Source organism: Gymnogyps californianus, chromosome 1, assembly GCF_018139145.2.
Source record: "Gymnogyps californianus isolate 813 chromosome 1, ASM1813914v2, whole genome shotgun sequence".
In the NCBI taxonomy this organism is placed as follows: Eukaryota; Metazoa; Chordata; class Aves; order Accipitriformes; family Cathartidae; genus Gymnogyps; species Gymnogyps californianus.
Window position 1 is genome coordinate 191,160,751 of NC_059471.1, and position 21,639 is coordinate 191,182,389.

At 42.9% G+C, this 21,639-nt stretch overlaps 1 protein-coding gene across 3 annotated transcripts in view; it reads left to right on the forward strand.

The window, feature by feature from the left end:
• Positions 1 to 6,343: 6,343 nt before the first annotated feature.
• ST7 (suppression of tumorigenicity 7) overlaps positions 6,344 to 21,639 on the forward strand; it is a 157,968-nt gene continuing 142,672 nt past the window's right edge. For 2 of the 3 annotated variants that reach the window (XR_007767141.1, XM_050903729.1), the window contains exon 1: positions 6,359 to 6,509. Coding sequence is in view for 2 of the 3 variants with exons in the window: in XM_050903729.1 (XP_050759686.1) it covers positions 6,359 to 6,509 (151 nt within the window). In the remaining variant the exon portion in view is untranslated. Of the gene's footprint in view, positions 6,510 to 21,639 lie in introns of all 3 variants that reach the window. The other variant, XM_050903759.1, reaches the window with a different exon arrangement.

The window sequence follows — 21,639 nt, forward strand, 5'->3', positions numbered from 1 at the left end:
AAATCAAGGATTATTGTTCTAGGAAAAACTCATCTTCCTCAATATTGTAACCTATATATAGTGAGGTAAATATAATTTGGGATAGTGATTGCATCATTACTAAAAGGGGAGGCAGGATGGACTGAATGAAACAATGTTGTGAGAAAGGAATTTGGATGTGAAGAACAACTGCTGGGTGCAGAAGAGAGAATGCCATGAACCAGCACGAATATAGATCAAGCAAAACAGACTGAAGAGCAAAGGAAGGAAGAAAGTAGGGTATGATGAAGCTAACATGTAAGACAGACAATTGTTCTGTAGCCCGAATTTAAAGATGAGCTCATGGAGACCTTCGTCTGTGGAGAGGGAAAGAAGATGGAGGCTCCATGGTCTGCAGAGAGAGGTTTTCTCAGCGATGATGTACTGGATGGATGTGAAGAGGCGAGAAAAGCAGGCCAAGGAGGAAAGAATTGCATCAGGCAAGGCAAAAGGATATTTTGGTACTTGATTTTGCAAAGGTTTAACAAGATTTGGCTCAGGAGCCAAATCTAGCTGCGATATAAGGAAATCGTGTGCCATTTGGATGCTACCTGCTTCCATGGCAGAGGATGTGCTGCTTGCTCCATCCCAGTCTGCCTACAGTCAGAGCTGTTCTTATCCTCTGTAGTAGTTGCCAGCCTCAAGCAGCAACAATTATCTGTACATGACCCAGCACTGTGACTGCTTGATTTCCTTCATCTGAATTTCTGGAGATTAAGTAAAATGTAACTGTCAGTGGATTTCTGTGTTTCCACCGATACGTAACTGGTAAAGATGCTGTGTTGACAAATGATAGGGCAAAAATAAACTATGCTCTGCTAGTTGCAGATTTCAGAGGAGAGAGGTTGAGACCTTCTCCTCTCTTAAAAATGTTTATTAAATATAGTATCAATGCTCAGCAAATTAAAGACCACTGTCAACATCTTTTTTCTTAAGAAAAAAAAAGGACAAGATACTGAACAACGAAAAAATTCCATGTCTTCTCTATCTCCTGCACCCACAAATGCATCTCCTTAACAAAAAAAAAAGCAGATTTACTGTTTGGCTTCTGTCCAAGGCATGCATGTGGGGAGCTGAGCTCTTGTCCTTTTCCTCGACCTAACCGGGGGATGGAGAAACCAGCGCTGGTTCCCTCCAGGCTTTTCGCCATCTGTCTCTGCCTCCCTGTTTCTCCCGCAGCCTCGTTTGCCTCCCGTGACGTACGGAACATGTGTGGATGCAGATGCCAGACTCTGACTTGCCAAGAGCTCTTTTTTGACCAGGGGCCAACCTCGCAGCTCGCGTGATTCCTTTATGAATCCTAAGCACGTACCGTCTTGTACAAATACTGACGTGTCTTGGTCCACCACCTGATTTTTATAAAGGATCTTCATAAAATGCCTCAATGAATATGTGTGTCCACCTGCTTCATGAAAATATGTAAGTGCTACTGGGGGATATTTCCATGGATTTAAAAAAAAAATAATTTTTCAATGTGCTTTAGCAAATGTTTGTGTTTGGGATGGGGCGCGCTGCCCCACACTGATGTTTAAGTGTGCTGATCATCAGGGTGAAATTCCCGTCTCATTTTTAGGGAGAAAAGTCACTTGTTAGGCAAAAAAGCAAAAGAAGAAAACAAGTTTGGGTGTTTTTTTGTTTTGTTTTCAGGGTTTTTTTCTGGTTAAGATTATTTCGAACACTACCTGAAAATACTGAAGCACTGCTCTGGGTTGCACCAACTATCTGGTAACACCTTTCTTTGCCCTGTCTTTGCATGGACATCCGATTCTTAACTGAGCCAGTTCTAACTCAGTTTTTGTGACTTGTCTTGCAATTAAGGCAGTTTCTTGGTTGATTTTCCTGTCAGTAAAGATCTTAAAACAACTTTCAGGTGGTCCTTCCTCCCTCCCCTACAACTACCCAGACACATTCTACGTCACCCTGTTTTCTGGCAGAGTCTCCATGGCCATGGACAGCCCCGTGGGTTTAGAGGAGTTTGCCTTCTCATTGTTTTCTCCATCCTCCTTCGGTTTAAGCAGATCTCTGGGAATCTGAAGATTCAGCTCCCTCAAACTCAGCTCCCCTGCTTTCTGAACTGATAAAACGGGCAGAGCTTCATCCCCATGTTCCCACCTTCATACTGCTTTGGAAGTAATAAAGACGACAATTTTTTTAAGCTTTTTGACAAGTGGTGCTCGAGGCATGTGAATGCTTATTTGACTTTTGCTCATTAGTAATGGTGGCGTATTTTTAAATGTTACTGTCTTCCTTTAAGCTGAGGAATGTTCCTGCAATACCGTAATATCTCACTTTTAAGATGGGGAACAGAAACTTCAGCCTGGCCACACTGTTCAGAAGTCTGTAGTTGCATACTTTTGAAATATATTTGTTTTAATGAAAGTACATTGATTACATTGTAAATTAAGGATGAATTTTTATTTCAGTCTTTCTTAGCATATTTTCAGTTCTCCGGACTGTGACTACGGACCATGTTCTTTAGCTGAAAACAGATTTTTCGTATGTGTTTAAGCCATTTTATTCTGACTTTGGTATGTCTGAAAAGTGCTGGGTATAGGATCCCATCTCCTCCAGCGCTTTCACTCGCATTGGCATGCTGTTTCTCACCATCGCTGATTTCAGTTTAGACTGCCATCTCCAGTTCATCCCTGATATTGTTTAATATGCATCTGATATGTTTAATAGGTGCACTATATGCATATGTATTTATATGTATATAGATACATGTGTAGATATATGCATGCATGCATACATATATATATATTGTTGTTTAATATGTATCTGGATTAAAAGGTGTTGGGCATAACACTGCTTAACTGGATTCAATTGCTAACCAGGCATCAGCTGAAGGTGAGGGGGATGTCTAGCTCTTTGAACCAAGCTGGCAACGTTTCCCAGCGCTCACAGATGTCTGGAGCCGATGTGGTTCTTGTTCGTGCCCTTTCTCAACGTCCTCCACAAATGTGCCTGGCCATCTCTCTGCTGCCAAGAAACCTCATACAATCTTATTTTATAGCCAGGCTCCAAGAGGATTGTACATTGTGGGCCTAGTAAAAGTTATTGATCTCTGAAATGTTCAGACAGAAGATATTTTAAGGTTTATTTAAAAAAAAAACCCCAACATTAAAAACCCCGCCACTTTAGATCTTGACCTATAAAAAGATTGGGCGGGCAGAATTTTCAAACTAGACTTTTGCTGCATAGTGGTCCCATCTATTCTGTCTTACTTGCCAGGACCCAAGTTCAAGAGCATTTCTTTCTTCTGGAAAAAAACAGTAACTGCACTGTACCTCATGTTCAGTAACTGTCATCGCTTCTACTTCCTGATTTCATTTAGCAAACTCATCAACAGTCATATGAGAAACTAGGAACCCTAGCAGGGGGTTAGCCTAGGAACCAGGCAAACAAATTAGTAGTGTTCACACTTATAGGTATTGTTTTGAGGTAGGAACTGGGTACCTGAGGGGTTGTGTGAGAAAACACTTAAACGAGTGAGATAATTGGTGGAAAATCTTAGCAGAAAGGTGAAAGACTCTTTTCAAAATTATTTTTGTCCCATGATCACTTCAGCTATATTCTGTCTTGACTTAGCAAATGAGTGCCTAGAGCCAGACGACACTTAATAAAATGGTGTCTCTTCATAGTACTGAACAGTTTGCTTCTTTGACTTGTGAAGTGCGTGTTTTAAGGCTTTGTATTAATACTTGGCACTCCTTTTGAACAGAATTGAAAGAGGAGAGATAATCTGTGTTAAACAGAGTCTGAACTGTGAACTTGTCTTCAATGTCAGGTTAGGTGCTTCTTTATTAGGGACAATAGAAATGTAATTTGTCATATAAGCGCACCAAGCTAGTCATGAGTCAAGATATCCTAACGGGTAATTGCTCTTCACCTCATGCAAACATTTGGGTTTGGACACATGCTTTTTCTTTCATTATTATTATTATTATTAACTTTTGTGTGTAGCACCCAATGGGAAATCCATTGGAGTGTGCTACTGGGAGCCTGAAGAGCTGGACTGCGTTGGCAGCGTGGTTTTTAAATACTTTATGCTTACTGGAAACACATTGGAGATCCAGGAGTGAAATGCATAAAATTACTGCTAAATATTAAGAACTGCTGTAATTCCAGGGGAAAAAGAAACAGTGGTGCTTAAAGGAAGAAAGGCATAAAATGAATAACTGTGCTTTAAGTGGGCACAGTTCACAGCGTTTTGATCTTCTAGTAATACAGGAGATATAAAGAAAGCATAGCTGAAGAAACCAACACAGTCCACTCCAGTCCTTCAAGAAAAGACAGCTTAACAGAATGAAAAGTTGTTTTTAAAAATAAATTTTAAAAAAGCCCCATAAACCACCTCTGTCTTTCATACATAAAAGGAATTGATCATAGTTAGTTTTGTAATATAAGCAATAATATTCTGAAAATTAAAATATGTAGAGGAAAATTTATAAAAGTGAAAAAATTGCGTAGTGTTTTGGTTTTTTTACTAATACATACGAGAATGTGAGATGAATATTTTGATTTATAAGTAACTGCATGATGGACTAATGTTGACTTTTTTCAGATGTGACTTACGTGTTAAGTATTTCTTGCCTTTATAACTGGAAGGGGAAGCTGAAATATTTGAAATGTGGTTTTCTTTGGTATGTAATTAAACTGTAAATGACCTTTTTGTAGTTAATCTGTATATTCTAATTTTAAAAGTTTTGTGATTTATTAGCAGGAAAAACTTCTGCCAGTCTTGCACCAATATTCTGATAGGAGGACCGCGGTCCCTTAATCAGACGGTCCTGTCACCGTCAAATGCACAAGACACAGCCAGTGTTCCCCATCCAGCTTCAAGTCCCATAGCATAGTCTGGAAGAACAAATTCTGTGCCTTGCTACCATGAGAAGGTATCAATTTGTACAACTACTGATTTATTTTGGTTTAATGTCTTTAGGTAAACATCCTGGAAAAGCTACTATGTTTTTCTCCATGATGACTTTTTCATTGGTAGACTAGAAAATCCCAGGACAGTGTGGCTATTACCAGCTGAAAAAATTCTCCAGGATTTTTTGTTCTTTTGGTACTACTGAAGAAATACTACCTGTTTCTTAAAATGCTGGAAAGTATTATCCCACTTGATGCAGATTGTGGAAACACAGGAGAGAGATCCAAACAAATTGCAGTATACGGTGCATGTCTACTTAAATGTTTGTCACTCGTGTAACATCAAAAGAAGTATGGATCAGTTGTGTTAACTGGCCTCTGAATTTTTGTCACGTTGACAAATATTGTTTCGTGAAGAAATACCTCATCGAGAAAGTCATGGAAGAAGAAAAATGTATTTCACAAAAGTACAATTTTATGACTTGAAGATTATGCTTTATCGACACTATTTTAATGAGACACATATATTTCTTGTGCCATACAGTATCTTCCAAAGGGGGGAGTTTTACAGTTCAGGATTGCTGGGCATGGTACGCACAAACACACACAAGCAAAATTGTAGTTTTATGCCTGTGATATTATCCTAGCAAGACGCTTCGGCAAGTAAACTGCAAAAAAAAAAAAAAAAACCATCCTACATGAGCCCTTTTTAGGCTTGAAGTCCCGTTGCGTGGTGAAAATACCGCCTGAAATTCTTGTTGACAATCGTGAAGACGTGAAAAAAGTTGCACGGCCTTTCTTTTTTTCTTTTTCTCCCCCCCGCTTCTCCGCAGCCTCCCGCGGTTTCCCCGCGTTTCATCACGCAGCGGCTGCCAGCGCCGGCAGCGCCGTACGGCCGGCGCGCCCAGCCGCGGGGCGCGGCCCAGCCCGGCTCGGGGGGGGGGGGGGGCAGGCCCGGAGCCGCCACCACACCACGTCCCCCGGTCCCCGGTCCCCCGTCCCCCCCATCCGGGTTTGGGGACCGCCGGAGGAGGTTTCTGGGCTCTGCTCTCCCTTCCCCGCCCCTCCAAGGCAGGAGGCGGGGGGGGGTGTGAGGGGGTGTCCCCGAGTTGCAACGGAGGTGGCTTTGCCTAAAAAACCGATCCGCTCAGCCGGAGCTGCGAGGGGAGCTCGGAGGAGCCCGTTTTAGCGGGCCAGCCCTCGCCGTGGGCCGCCTCGGCGCGCTGCGAAGACGGTGGGGTCGAGGGGGAGAACCGGGAGCGCCCCGGGGAGATCCGCAGCGCTCCGCGGCCGGGCCGCGCCCCGCGGCGGGCGGTGCGTGGGGCGGGAGGGGGAGAGGCGACTCGGGGAGGCGTGAATCATCCCACAAATACACGCTGAGAGGTTGTGGCAGCAGAGAGCAGGGTTTGGGTTGGTGGTTTTTTTTTCTTTTTTTTTTTTTTTTTCCTTTTTTTTCTTCTCCAAAAACATGGCTGAAGCTGGGACGGGCTTTTTGGAACAGCTGAAGTCTTGCATCGTCTGGTCCTGGACTTACCTCTGGACTCTGTGGTTCTTCATCATGCTTTTCCTGGTCTACATCTTAAGGGTGCCCCTGAAGATCAATGATAATTTAACTACAGGTACGGTGCGATCATCCCTGCGGTGCTCTCCTCTCCCCCCCCCCCCCCCCCCCCGCGGGCAGCCCGTCGTCCCCTTCCCCTTCCCCCGGGGGGCGGCCCAGCCGCCCCCCGGGGGAAGGGGAAGGGGACGACGGGCTGCCCGCGGTGGGGAGAGCACCGCCACTGCCCCCTCGGATGCTGGGGTGGCCAGGCAGCGCGTACCCCCCCGGCCCCCCCTGTTCCGCCATCGGCGTAAAACCCGCGATGGGGCGCGGAGGCGCTCGAATGTCCCGTCCCGTTAAGGCTGGGGGGGGGGGGTGGTGGTGTTATGGAGGGGGTGTGTCCCTTCCCCAAAACGCTCCCGTCTAGGGGGTGCCCGGGGTGGTGGGAGGCAGCCGAGGTCCCCCTGGGTGTTTGCGCCTTCCCCGCAAACCCGTTTGCTTACTGGTACGGGTGGGATTTTGGAAGGGGCTGGGGCTGGGCAGTGTCAGCTTGTGATTGACTCTTGACCTGATCCAGCTAGCCCAGGCTTGAAGGTACACAGAGAGCTCAGCGGAGAGTTTCCTCCTGGATCTGGGAGCCTTGGAAGTAGTTGTGCTGCAGCAGGAACAGGCTGTAGAAATCCCAGCGTCACCCAGAGGGTGCTTTGTGGTGGGCAAGGGAGGTCGTCTGCTGGGGGTTTATCACTCTCTCCTGCTTGCTTTGCTTGCTGGAGCGAGCTGCCTGAGGGATGCTTGGTCCTTGTGCCAGCGTACCTACTGCTGCCCGCTCGGGTGTTGAGGGCTGTAGTGGCACTGGAGGAGCTTCTCTGTCTCCTCTTTTTATACTGTGAGTAGAGGTAAAGAAGTCAAGATGACTTCAGGAGTATAGGGCAAACTGTGGCCGTTGCCCTAGCTGAAGCTTGCTAGAGCTTGCTAGAGCTTGCAACTTTCTGGAGTTGTGTTTCAGGCTGGACTTTTACTAAAGGAGTCAACATACTGATTTTTGACCAGCAGGCTCTTTGAGAAAAAAATGACGTTTGATTTTCAAGTGGTGGCTTAAGCTATTTATACTAGTTTTACTGCCTAAATGATAAATTGCAAAACGGCTGTTTCCCCCCCCCAATGTCATGCTTTTTCTGAACTTTTGAGAATAACAGGATTTCAGGGGCTTGAGCAAAAATGTGCGGCTTTTTCCATTCACAAGCCTAAGTCAGGAACAACCAAAAGTAATTTACGTCTTGTATGTGCCTGGTCTCAATTCATTTCCATAACAGGCTTATCTTTGATGTCGGCAGAGTAAGTATGTAAATACAGACCCATCTTCAGTTGCAGGGCTGTTCATTCTTTCTGGGAGCTTTCTCAGGAGCAGGTGGCATATGTGTGTTTGAGAGATTCAAAAGGAAAATTATATTTGTGGAAAATTCTTGGTTTCTTTGAAGGATAAAAACAGACCTTGGTTATTATGGGGAATATGCTTGTATTTGAGGAGTATATGGAGTGGAATTAATACCTTTTCCTGTACAACTTATACTATACTCAAGCATTTTTTAAACAGGATTAAAACTTTTATTGTATTTCTGATAAAAATTAGATATCAGCTTATTCTTCTGCATGATAGTAAATAATAGGTGTACAAGTTTGCTGGAAGATTATCACTGTTGCAATGGACTTTGCTTTGTCTGTTAAGACTCACTAAGGTAGTATGCCGCTGCTGAATCAGCAGTAACTTATGTAGCGTTATCTTGAAATTGCTTATTTTTCCTTCCTATGTGCTGTGATCATTTAATCCCCCCCCCCCCCCCCCCCCCCCCGAGAAGGCTGTTTGTTTTGGGGGCAGATGAGATGTAACCCATGCGGCATCCATGCTGCTGGGAAGCCGAACATTATCTGAGCACTCTTCGCCCATCTTTCTGGCCTGTTCTCATTTGATAAGCCTTTGGCAAATTCAGCATCAAAGAAGAATTAAAACAAACAAACAAAAAGATTCAGCATACTGCAGTTTTCACTTTAAGCATAAACACAATGAAAAACGACTTTTAAATACAATTTTGGTCAAATTTTCTCAATATGTCTTTGAACAAGTATCCTGTTTCTTTTGATGTTGCCGCACACTGATTAGAACAGGATGTAATTCTTGTTGCTTGATTCTTAATAATTTATGTAATGCATATGTCACAGGTAAACATTGTAGGCCATGGTTGTCAAACAAAAATGTCAGAATGCTTTGTAGTATCATTTTCGCTATTGGAAAAAAATCGCAGGCATCCATCTGAGACCTAAGCAAACCCCTCTGATTTTTTTCTGAGTTTGAACAAACTAATTGTTGATGCACTTTCTCATTTGAAATGTTACTCCAGCCGTCTGCAGCTGAGTCATCTTGGTTTTCGTTGAAATGTCCCAAAATGCAAGTAAAATGACAGTATGAAATCTGCAAATGGGAGAGATTTTCACAACTGTGGGTTTTAAGCATTGAGGGGGTTAAAAAGACTGAAGAAATTACCAGTAAGTCCCAAAGTGCCTGATGAAAAGGAGTTGCCAGGGGAGAACAATAGGCACAATATGGCCTTTATGCATCATCAATTCCTAAATGGGATTTATTAAAAAATCAGCACTGGCAATAACATCAGGGTTTTTTGTTTTGTTTTGTTTTTCAAAGCTTTTGTGAATGGATTAAAAACGATCTGATTTATTGTGGATCTTTTTTCCCCAATCGATCACAATAGGATACTGTCACTGGTTTAAGGTTGCTCATAAAGTACCACAGCAACTGGCCCCAGATGTGATACTCATCAAATATATCTCAGTGATGTGAAAATAAGAGTATAAATGTTGCTAATAAAACTTCTGCCTGACGTAAAGAAATAATAAGGTGATTAAAAACAATGACCAAGCATTTTCCCAGAACAAGCTGGGTCTGTTCGTGAGCTGAGATCAAGCAAACTGGTTTTCAGTACCACCGGACGCAGGCTTAGACAGCCAGTAAGAGAAATGCAGTTCCGCAGGTATGATTTGCACCTCACAAAATAGTGATTTAGAAAGGTTTTAGATATTTAGATCAAACATCTTAACCCGAGTCCACAGTGGTCTGCTGTGATATGAAGGACTAGCGTGGCATGTAGGGGAGAGTACCTACCAGAGGGACTGGTACTTCGTACTGCTGTGTGATTTTGTTTTTCCATGCCTGATGTCAGTATTTTTAAAAGGAAGTTGAAAAGCTGGAGAAGATAGCGGAAAAATTATTTAAGGGCTGGAGAGAAGCACCAGAATAGGAGATTTTGCTTGGGAGGTGACTAGATTACAGTAAGGAGGTATTGTCATGGGGGAGAAATAAATGGCCTTTTAATCATGAAAAGAATAGTAAGAATTGATGACTGGAAGCAGAGGGCAAACTCAATTTAGTCATAGTCAGGCATTAATTTTTAACGAACCGTGGATCAGCTGCTAAAGGAACCTTTGGGTTTCCCATGTCTGAAAGTCTTCAGATCAGATGGTGAAAGACGAGTCGCTAGTGTTCACACAGCCTGAAGTCGGTTTTCAGCGAGGACTTGGGCAGTGGGCTGTGCGATGGCGGCGGTCAGAGTGATTCCGGGTGGTTTCACCAAATAGTCCAGTGGTCACTTCTAGTGGTAAGTTTTATTAAGATGAAGTGTGGGGCCTTTTTTCCTCCTCTTTTGATGTTGTACAGGTGTGCACGCCCCAAGCATTTGGTAGCTCTGGTAGTGCTACTCAAGTCAGTCATCCCATGTGTTTCATTGGGCTTCCAGGCTTGAAAGTCCTCACAGTTTGGGGCAAACGTAATTTCAGTGTCCTCAGTGGAGTACCTTACTGTGATGTAATCAAAGGGAAATCTAGTCTGTCATATAAAAATATTAATGTTAAATTGGATTGTGGTGTTTCATGTTTTTTTGCGTTTTGTTGAAGCTTGATGTGCAAATCAAATCATAAAATCCTTTATGAACAGGAGTGTTTGAACTATTATAACTGTACCATAACATTAGCCAGGAAGCAAGAGAGACTTAATATGCCAGGCTAAAATATTAAATACAGAATAAATAGTTGAGAAAGCGGATGTTATCATCTTATTCCAAAGTAATTAAAATAAATATGATTATTTTATATAACATGCTGTATTTTCCTCCCATGTTGGCATTCGCACAATTACTGAATGCCACATTAATCTGAACTAAGACACACCTCTTCCAAAAATGTGCAACCCTGCTTGTTTTTCCTGACATAACAGTTTGGCTTTCTAGTCATATCCTAAGAAGGAAAGAGTCCCAGAAGTTAAAGTTTCTGATGATTTTGTTTATCCTTTCAAAGTGCAACAGAAAGACGGATTTACTAACCAGAGCATTAAGTGCAGCTGGCTTGTGACGAGGCAGACAGGAGGAAACCTTTGGATTGCTGAGGGTAGAGAAATCAGAAAAACTGATTTCCTAGAAGTGTGAATAATAAATGTATGGGTATGAGCTCTGGGTTGAATCTAGCTCTGTCGGTGTCTGTAGAGTATTATTAGCTTTCTGCTGGACATCCTGCTTCAGCTGCACTGGAGCAAGGCCCCATACTGTTACCAGCTGAACATCTAGAGAAGGGAGGGTTAGAAACCTACAGCATGAAAGAAAGCATGTAACATTGTCCTGCCAGGCCCCCGAGGTCGGCAAGCCCAGGAGAACCGCAGCTGGAGGAGGAAGACCACACCTTGGTGAGGAGCTGGTGGTTGTGACAAAGTTGTGTTCTGAGGAACACGGTGTCTTACTTCATTATGATTTTTTTTTTTCTTATGATGACTTTCCTACTGAAATGATTACCTAGGATTTTAATTACTGTGGGATTTGTGACCATGTAATAGGCTTCTCTTAAAGCCCAGAGCCTGAAACACTGCGCACGGTGCCAGCCATCTGGAGAGGGGAAGAAAGAGGCTGATGTGCAACAACGCTTGCGGCACTGGCCAACACCAGATTACTCACTCACAATCAGGGTTTGTGCATGCATGGGCAGGAGGATGGAGCAGACGTGTTCGAAGTGTCTCCTCTGTTCCCTATAAAATTAGGATAACAACGCTTTCTCTTCATCCAAGAGTTTCTCTGAAGACACAGAATGGAGAGATTTTTAGGCAGCCGGATGCTATGGTGATCTGGTCCACCTCATATGCATTCGCTGATGTGTGCATTGCACAGGCTTCGGTAAGTAAAGCACTTGGACCACTCCTGTCTCGTTGAACCCTCATTTTATAAAAACTATCCAGTAGTTAACGAGAAAGCTGAGTGTGATTCTATATGCAGAAATACTGTGGGAGATGAAGAGATTGAGCATGCCTCTCAGGTTTAGGCTATGCTGTCTTAGGGTGGTGGTTGCTGTCTTAGGGTGATGGTTGCTGTCAATGAAGCTCATCTCATCTTTCTGATCTTCCCTTTCTGGGCTTCCTGACCTTGCAGATCTGTACTGGGCACTGGTGCAATGTGCTCCAATAGGTTGCAATGTGAGAAATAAGTAACTTTTCATTCCCATGGTCTCAAATTCAAGTAGCAGCAGAAAACATTCGCCTGTTATTAAAATTTAACTAATGGTCACTTTTTTCCTGCGGGTGATATTTGGCCATCTGGAGCTGCGTGTGCTCAGAGCTACGGTGATAAACCACCCTTAGGGCAGAAGGTTTTTTGGGGGATGGGACATCTCGGGGTTTGTCCTCCCTGGGCCAGGGAGTACGGCTGCGGGCGCTGGTGCTGGGGTCTGCCCGCGCCTGCGCAGCGTGCTCCATCACCGTAGCCACCATGCGTGTTGTGGTGTGTTTGCTGCGATAGCATCTTGACAGCGTGGTCAGGAGGTATTGTTCCCCTTCGTAAATTTAAGCCCGGGAAGTTAATCGTGAGGGTTGGAAAACATTAACCTGACAAAGGCCAGGGAGTTTCAAATGGATTAAAAATGAGTGAACAGCTTCTTTCTTTTGAGAAGAACTGAAGGACAGTTACTTTTATGTTTGCAGACTTGCTGGTAGTTGCTTGGCCTTCTTTCAAAGTCATCTGCCATCGTTGTGATAAGTTTCCCTGTAAGCATCTGTTGTGTGAACTACAGAAGTGAGTGTGGTGGCGTGTCCGCGGAAAACCTGGAGCAAAACTCTATGCCACCAAAAGGAGATGGAAAAATTCTTCACTCCTTGCAAGTGCAGTGTAGATTTTTTTTTTTTTTTTTGGTATGAACTTGACTGTTGAAAGTAAAATTTTAAATACATGACCACTTCTGGCAAGGTCAGCATTAATTCTGCATATGGATTTCACAGAATCAGTTATATATAGGTAGTTTGCCCACTGACCCCAGATCACTTGTCTTAATTTTTGCATTTCTGAGAATGTAAATGAAGTTTTTCCTAAATACTGATCTTATTTTCTGCAGTCCTAATGGAATTAAAGTGAACAGTGTTTTGTTTACTGTTAACCTCTGACTTCAGTTGTGTCGGTTACAGCATCGTGAAGCACTCGTAGTGGCTGCTGAGCCTCCAGACAGGGTTTGGATGTTAGAGGTTTCTTTGGTCTGCCTTTTTGGGTTTTGCGAAAAATGAGTTGTTACCTGGATATAGGCTAATATTCAAGAGGTTATTATAAAACAGATTTTAACCATTTTAAGCACATGTATTTTCAGCATGGTACACTTGGAAACTCTCCCTTTAATTTTTATGGAAAAGAATATGATGTGCATGAAAGTAGCGTGTTATTTTTGACAAAAGTCTTTATAGATGGAACTTGGGATTCTTGTGGGGGGAAGAGCCCTAACAAAACTTTTTAGATCAGTTCCCGATGGATGCAGCGTACAATGATACTTGTTTTCTATGAATTTTGGCATTTCTTCATGAGTTTGATTTTTTGATTGAGCTTAATTTTTCAGTCAGCATCAAATGCAGGAAACCGAGTGAAGTTTGTGGCAAATGCAAGGTTTTCAGAAAATACTTCTTTAAGAAATTGACTTTCATACTACAAAAGCTTTAGAAGATTTGCAGCCAGTAGTTCAGGGGAAATGTGTAAGCTAGAGCCTTCAAAATAAGATTTGATAAAATCTTGAGTGAGCTTACTGTAACACTGTCTGATACGCAACCACAGAGTTGTACTGCCAGCTTCTAACTGAAGTCTAATGTCCTTCGTGTGCTGATGAAAATCTTCAGAAGTGCTCCTAAAACTGCATATATGTAGTGGGATTTTCCCAAAGCATCTGCTGAGTGCCTGGATAAGTTTAGTCCAAAAGAACATAAGCCCCCGTTGTTCACAGAGGTTGTAGGTCCTAATTGTCTGAGCGGCTGTGAAAATACTACGATTCTAAATTAAAGGAAAAATTTAAAATAGATTTTTTTGTGTGGTTATTTTGTAAACAAAGCAAATGCAAAAATCTAGATCATAAATTTGCATTTGTGAAAGACGCAAGAAATGCTAAGTGGTGTCAGTGCCTAAAGGACTGAAAAGAGAGAGAAATACATAATTCTGTGCCAAAGCTCTACATTGAGTGAAAGACAGAAGGACGTGATGCCTGCCTTGAGAGCAACACCTAGCAGGAATTAGGAAGATGATGTTGAATAAAACAGGATTTGGGGGGGAATGGTATGCCTGTGTTTTAAAATGGATTCTGAAAACTGCAGCATCTCTTGAGAGGCACTACGCAGAGTCTAGCAAAAACACATTGCTAACGTAAGGAAGCTCAAACTGTTTTTCTGATCACAGAGAAGCTACAGAAGTGACTTGACGGTAGCTAAGGGGGAGTAAGAGCTTTAGTCTAGTTGACAAACAAACAGTGAGCTTCCTAAATATTTGAACTTAAAATGCATGTGTTACACTTGGCAGAATTGGGGCCAAATCATCTGCGGTCTGAAGAAGCAGCCTGGCTGTGAGACATGCTGCGTGCAATGCCCTCACTTTAATAGAAACAAAGAATTGAGAGGTGGTTGTTTACACTGTAAACTATATGGTGGGAAGAAAATAGCAAGTACTAAAGCAGCCTTTAGTATAGGAGAGACAAATCTTACTAAAATGGGTGGCTGCAAGCTGAATCCAGAGGAATTCACATACAAAGTATGTTTTTAAAGGAGATTTTTGAAGACGTGTGTGTTTGGACCCAACTGCTATGGCAAGCAATGCTATGGCTTTGCTGCTTTGGTGATCGTGGTATTAAGACCGTCAGTGTGATGAAGATTGCCAAGCTCAGTAGTGGGCGAACTGGGAGTGAAATCTAATGGCCTGTGATAAACGGGAGAGCTGACTAGTAAAAACGCTATCATGGTGAGATTTTAAAAAAACCCAACACCCGGCTGGAAGCGATTGCTGACCGTGTGCAGGTACGTTGTGCAAGCAGGGAGGCTCCCATAGTCCCCAGATGTGCCGGGACTTCTGTGCATGTGCCAGATCGCCGTCCCCACCAAGTCCAAGGTTTCTGTGCGTAGCTCGGTCAGCTGGCAAGCTCTGTGCTTAGGGCAGAGTTATTTGTCTTGTTGGCAAGTGGTAAAGCAAATAAAACCACTTAAGTGGCGACTTATATTGGATGACCGACCAGTTTCCTCTCGACTAAAATCTACAGAAATGAACATCACCATCAGAAAATGATGAAGATGCAGTCTTTCGTGCAGCAGTCACAACAAGTCAGGATGCAGCTTTTTTATAACAAAGCTAGTTGTTTAAGAAGATATTTTATATTTAACAAAATAAGGCCCTACTCCAGATGCCTGTTGGTATGTTGAATACAGCTGAGAGTTATGTTGAACTGTACGGGGAGAACTAAGGCACAGGGAAATGAGACCCCTATCCTGCAAATCTTTAATAGCATGGTTTGTTCTGCAAGCATAGGTCCAGGGGTTTACTGCAAAGGCAATTAATATGCATGAATTCGTAACAACTGGGGCCTAAATAGTTTACCACAGTACTGCAGGAAGCCTGTAGCAAAACTGAGAATGGAGTCCCACGTCTCTTCAGTCCAAAGGCAATTTTCTCTCTTGTGATTTGGTGGCCGCATCTAAGTTTTACCTTTTTTACCAGAGCTGCTTCAGGAACGTATTTAGGGCATTTGTCAAACAATTTAAGATAAAACCTAGCTTGGTCCTGTGGCCAGACTGTGAGGTGCTTGCGGGGATGTTACTCTTCCGTTGGGTGTTAAAGGGGGTGTCTGAAGGCCCCTTCCACCTGTTTTTAAATTAGCTCTTTGTGGCACTGGAGGCATCTATTGAAAGATTGTGTTATAAACTCCAGCTTGTCCTCGTGTCTGTGAAGTGTCATGTGGACCAGTGATGCTGTCTAAATACTAATGAGTGAAAGTTGCTTTGTAAACTCCCAGCACAGGCTAATTGGACTTTTTTTGTGTTTCTTAGTCGGGCACTGCAGAAGGGCAACCGATTTTAACACCGAGAACACTAAGCTTAAGCAACGATAATGCATTTAAAGACAAGAGTTAATGTCATGCTTTCAGCAGATAGAACAAACAAGTTGTTACTGTTAAGCCTGAGGAAAAGACCTAAATTCAAGGTCCAAATCAAACCTCGGCAGCTGCTGAGAGAAGACAAAGATTTATTATTGTGGAGTCTAAACTGGAGATTTATCACTGCGGTAGATTCATTGCTTAAGTGATTAAGTGCACTTAAATATACCAATTAGAGGGATGAAAGCTATAGGGCAAAAATGAAATGCAGTCATCGTAAGATTCCTATTCTGCACAGTGTGCCAACTGCAACCATGAGATTTAATTTCCAGCTCACTTTCTAGAAATAAACTTGGCTTATTAAATGTCAGGACTATTAGGTTGATATGTTAGGTCTTGTGCTCAGCGGCAGGACACTCAGAGATGAGATTTAAAGCACAAGAAATGTTGTCATCATTTTATTTTGTAAGGCTGCCATTCATTTCTCAAGAAAATATGCTTGTAACCTGAGAGTGCCATAGATGTTGATCTTCACATAACTAAATGTTTTGATGGCACTGCCTGTATGTTTTATGCTGAGAACTGAAAATTGTTTACAGCGTGGCTTGGTCTGGAGCAAGGTTATATGATCCACTAATGCACTTAATCTTCCATGTGAAATTTCTCTTGCTATTTTTAATTCCGAAGTGAACTTGATAGCAGCATACCCAGCTGGTGTTTTACACAAATCTCAGCTTAGAGTCCCAGACTAGTCATTTCCTCAGTTTTCAGAGAGAAGGCTAAACCAGACCCCATTAGGAGAAGGCGTGCAGCTGGCCTGTCGTGCCCTGTGCAGGGGACAAGGGGACAGAGAGTCTTGGAGTGTGACTCCAGCCACTTCTCGAGCAGAAGCTGACTTTGCGCAGCAGCAGGATGCTGCAGCCGAGCTGATGAGCCCTCCCTGCTGAGAGAAGGAGCTGAGGAGGTCTCGTGCAGGGCTGCACTGATGCAGACCTACTGCTTTTAGGAGCCAGAAGTGTCTCCTCGATAGCACTTGACTTTATGGATTTATCTGCCTGCTCAGAGTAGGCTCCTGTACCGTGCTGCATTGGGTGGTATAGAAGTGCCTTCTGGTGCCTATGTCTGTCTGTCCAGCTCTTTGGGTCAGGACAAAGGAGGAATGATACAAGCACAAGAGAATCTCCTTAGCAATAAATATTGTCGTACATATTCCTAACTTGGATTTCCCTCCAGAAATCCTTGTTAAGAGTCTATGGTTTAAAAGTGCTGATCACAGCTGTGTTAGCAGCAGCCCCAAAAGCCATGTAGTCGTGGGGGGAACACAAGCCATGAGGAGCTCTCATTAGCTCCAGGACTTCTGAAGGTGCCTGGACTGCAGGATTTCCCTAGACCTGGCGAGTGAGGATTTTGAGGGCGTTTTGTCAGTGGCTCCGCGGGAGCCAGGATTTTCACCCATGATGTCCTAGCATAGCTACCCTGCCTCCCGTGAGGAGTAGGTAGGAGCTGTGCTGTGTGGGACTAGAGAGGTGGACGGGGCTCTCTGGGTCCGCCACTCCAGTCCTCAGTCATGTTTTACGTTATCTTCCCATAAACCACTGCACTGAAAGATTTTTCTGGAACTTGATAACTCTGATGGTTAGAAACCTTGCTTTTACTCCAGCCCAGATGTATTCGTGGCTGGCTTGCACGTGTTTGTGCTCGGGACAGCTCCCTCCTTTACTTTCAGAAACTGCACAGCCGCCATGAGGGCTGGTTCCCAATGCACTCACATGGGATTTTCCCTCTTTGTCCTCCCCTTGTGAGGTTGAGTCAGTTAGGCTGTCCTCAGGCTGCTCTCCTAAAACAGCTGGGTGTCCTTGATCATACTAGTAATACTCTACTCTTTCAGTTTTCTATCCATTTCATAATTGGGTAACCAGCATTGTATGTCATACACCAAGGTAAGGCTTCGTTAACTGCCTTCTATAGTGTAATTAATCTTTCTCGCCTTCCACTGGAAATATTTTGCTGTGTAGTCATATGTTTAACATTGCCTTTTTTTGTGTCGGTATCTCCTTGGTGGATCATAGCAGTATGTGGTCATAGAGTAGGTGTGGACTTGTCATGCCAGCTGACCAGCTGTGAGCAGAAACCCTTGCTGGTCCCTTGCCCTTTGCACCATTAACTTTGATCCAGCTTCTCTGGCAGCTCATACCAGCCTTCTTCTGCACCCTTCTGGTTTTGGTAACGAAAATATTCAGTGAGGTTCAGTTGACAGCTCCATGGGCTCTCCTCATAGCTCAGTGCTCCCAGGCAAGCTGCAGGTTTCTCCATCTCTGCCAGTTCCTCTCTCTCTTCCCCACGTCTCCTGTTTTAACTACCTACCTATGGCACTGTCATATACTCTACTGAAATCCAGACAGTTTAGAGCTACTCATTTTTCTTGGCTAGAAAACTGGCTGTTTATAATAAAGAGACACATCCGGTTGGTCTGGCATGATTTATTTATTTTGCATTTTACCCAATTTTTCATTTACCTGTGTTGCTTAATTTATTGTTATCTTTAAAATTCTGAAGTTTCACATAGTACTGCTTTGTCAGTAGTGCAGTAGCTTGGGTCTGTGTGTTAAATATAGAAAAATGAGGTTTTCTGGCATAGTTTGGGGAGTTTCATCAGTTTATTAAAACTGTCTTGATGCTGGGCTTGATTTTTCAAATGCCACTTCTTTCAGTAAGGTGATTTATGTATATTCCTTTCATTGTGCACTCAGCCATGTCTTGAACGTGTTAAGCTCTTTGAATTATGTCTCTGTTTCTGCTGTCACAGTATCTCTTTTCTTGCACTTACTTTTATTGTTTTTTTCCTCCACATTCAACAGTTTTGTTCCCATTCAAAAGTGAAATAACTATTCACTTTGTTTTGGGGACTACTATATCCTATTTCTTACCTTGCTGTCTCATTATTTATGTTGTTGAAGTAATCTTACTGGTTTGCTGGGTTTATTTTGATATATATTAAGTGGTTTTATACAACTCTTAAGGTATAACTCAGTCTGACTTTTAGCAGATATAATTTTGTTTCTGTGCCTTTTGTCCTCACCAAAGCAGAGCGGAATCTTTGAACATCCCAGGGTTTGTGGGTGTTACTTGTACAGGGCTGATGTTGCTTTATTTTAAAGCCTTAGCTGATAGATTGGTGTCTATGAGGCAGAAATGGAATTTAACTTGCCGTGATTATTTTGAGAAAGTCTGTGTTGCAGTTCTGGCCTGCTTGCAGCAGTCGGCAAAGCTCCTACTGACTCTAATGCAACGACTGTGTTGCCCCGAGAGTTTTTTGACATTAGGTACTGGTAGAAGAGGGTGTTTAGCATGAAAGACTCCCAAACACCCCCCCAGCAGTCTGAAATAAGTCTGCACATTTGCTGCCTTCCTGTGTTTGGAACATCACAGGTATCAAGAAACTGAGAACTGATAGCAGTGCAGGTTAGACAGCATTAAATAAAGATATTTAGTGAGTATTGTGTGTTAAAAAAGGCTGACTTATCTAAACTTAAACTGCAAAGTTTCTCAGGTGCTTTTATGTTTAAAGAGTTTTAATCAGTTATCTTCCCACACATTTTTTTAAGCTCTTGAAGTTGCAAGATAAATTTTCAGTTTTACAAGGTATTGTAAGCTTTCTGACAATATGATGAATTTTACACGATATAAGCCAAACCCAGTAATTACTAAATCACTCAGCTGAAAATTTTGGGTGCTTCAAATACTATTCTGCTGTCTTCTAAAACTCAGGTAGATCTAAAATTCCCAGTTTTTCTGCAGGCCACATTCAAGCTGGCAATGACTGATTATGGAACAACATCCTTATTAGGCAATTGGTTTTATTGAGGTTTCTGAATAATTATATAGTACTGTCCCTGTTGTGTTTGAGGGTCTAGGTCTATAAATACACAGCTCTACAAGTGCTTTGTCAGCTGGGGTGCAGAGTCAACAATGTGCAGGACTAGTCAGCATCGTTTCTACTTTCCTTAGGTGAGCTAGTAATACAGGCTTGAAGTAAATATTCCTGTAATACCTTCATTACAAATGCATTCTTCCCTAGATATGGTGGAGTTCCTCTTACTGGAAGGCAGAAATGCGTGGGTTTGTATACCGCTATGCTCTCCACTTTACTGCAGGGCTGTTAGGGGCCGTTTTGTTTGGTGGTGCAAATGAGACCAGCTGCCACTCAGTTATTGTGAGGTGGCTCGGTAGCTGTAAATGCTGTCCCAGCTCGGTTCATCGGGAGAGCGGCTGCCGCCCTGGGGATCACCGAAGATCTCAGATCTTCCTCTCCGGTTACGACCCCTTTGCATCTTTGCAATGGACCCTTAGAGGTACAGGGGAGTTTGTGGTTTAGCCCAGGGTGAACACTGGAGACTTTCTTAGTTTAAAAAAAACCCCAACAATCCAAAAACCAGGCACAGAGAGAATCCACAGAGAGCTTCTCCGGCCGTTGAGCTCCCTTACATACACAGCCCTCTGTAAATTGCAGTCATCCTCTTTCCAATGCACACGCACGTGATCCTTCTGCGCAGGCACAAAAGTCAATAACAAACAGTAAATGAATAACGAAAGGCCTGCCAACCAAAACCTCTCTTGTTTAATTTCACGTTCCTTTTCCTTTTCTAATCTAATGTGACAGAGAAGCATTTAAGGGAGAAGGGTGCTGGGAGCAATGAAATTTTATGAAGCCTTTTCTCACAAATGCCTTTGTTTTAGGAGCGAAGGGGCTGGTGGTGTCCGGGGGGCCGACATCCCCTCGCAGGGCCTCGCACGACAGGCGCTGCGGGCTGCGGCAGTGGGGGTCCTGGGCTTAGCCCTTCAGAAACTTTCTCCTTGCATAAGGATCAGAAACCCATTGCGTTGACAGAGCAGGTAGCGATGTGTCTTGTGCGGGATGAGCTCTGCGGTTCTCTGGATGTATTTTTATTTGTATACGGAAGCAGTACCATATACCTGTGCCCTCACCAGCTGTACCTGAGCCTGCCTTTTAACTAAGGGCTTTGTCCTCTTCCTTTCCCCCTCCCTCCTTAGATTTTTATCTGCCTTTGGTCTTTATGGTGAAAATACATTGATATTAAAAGTATCTTCTCTGTTCCAGTTTATAGCGTTAGTTTATTTGGGGTATGTATTTTTAACAGGCAGACTGAAATTACATCTACAGGGCAATTTTCAGAAGCACCCGTGGTATTTCATCACCTAGATGCTTTAGTCAGCCATTAGTTTACTTATTAACATGTATTTATTTATATACTCTTTATAATAAGCATAGTAATAAACCAGAAAGTGCTTTGCTAACTGAAAGAAAAACATTAAATATCTGATATACAATATATTATGTGCATCTATAATGGCACAGTATCCTTTTACTTGTACACTAGTGTAATGCTGTACTGTGCATCGTAGCCATTGCTTTTGCAGGAAGTTACGCTGTCAGTTTGGAATAAAAGTTAAAATCAATGAGAGATGTGAGAACACCATAAAGTAATAATAAACCAAAAATACAGGCCAGTTCAAACAAACTTGGTTACAGTGTTTGCTTTCTGTGAATGCCATAGTTCAGCAAGATGAACGTTGGCTGACTCGGGTCTTCAACATTGTTCTTAAGATATGGGTCCCTCTGGCCGGGGGATTGCCAACACTGCATGGCAGTAGATGGGAACAGTTTGAAGTTTGAATTCTGTTCTTAATTTATAGTGAACAAAATAAACTGCATATTTATTTACAGAGACCATTAACGTTACCATTTGGCACGTTGCAGTTTAAGT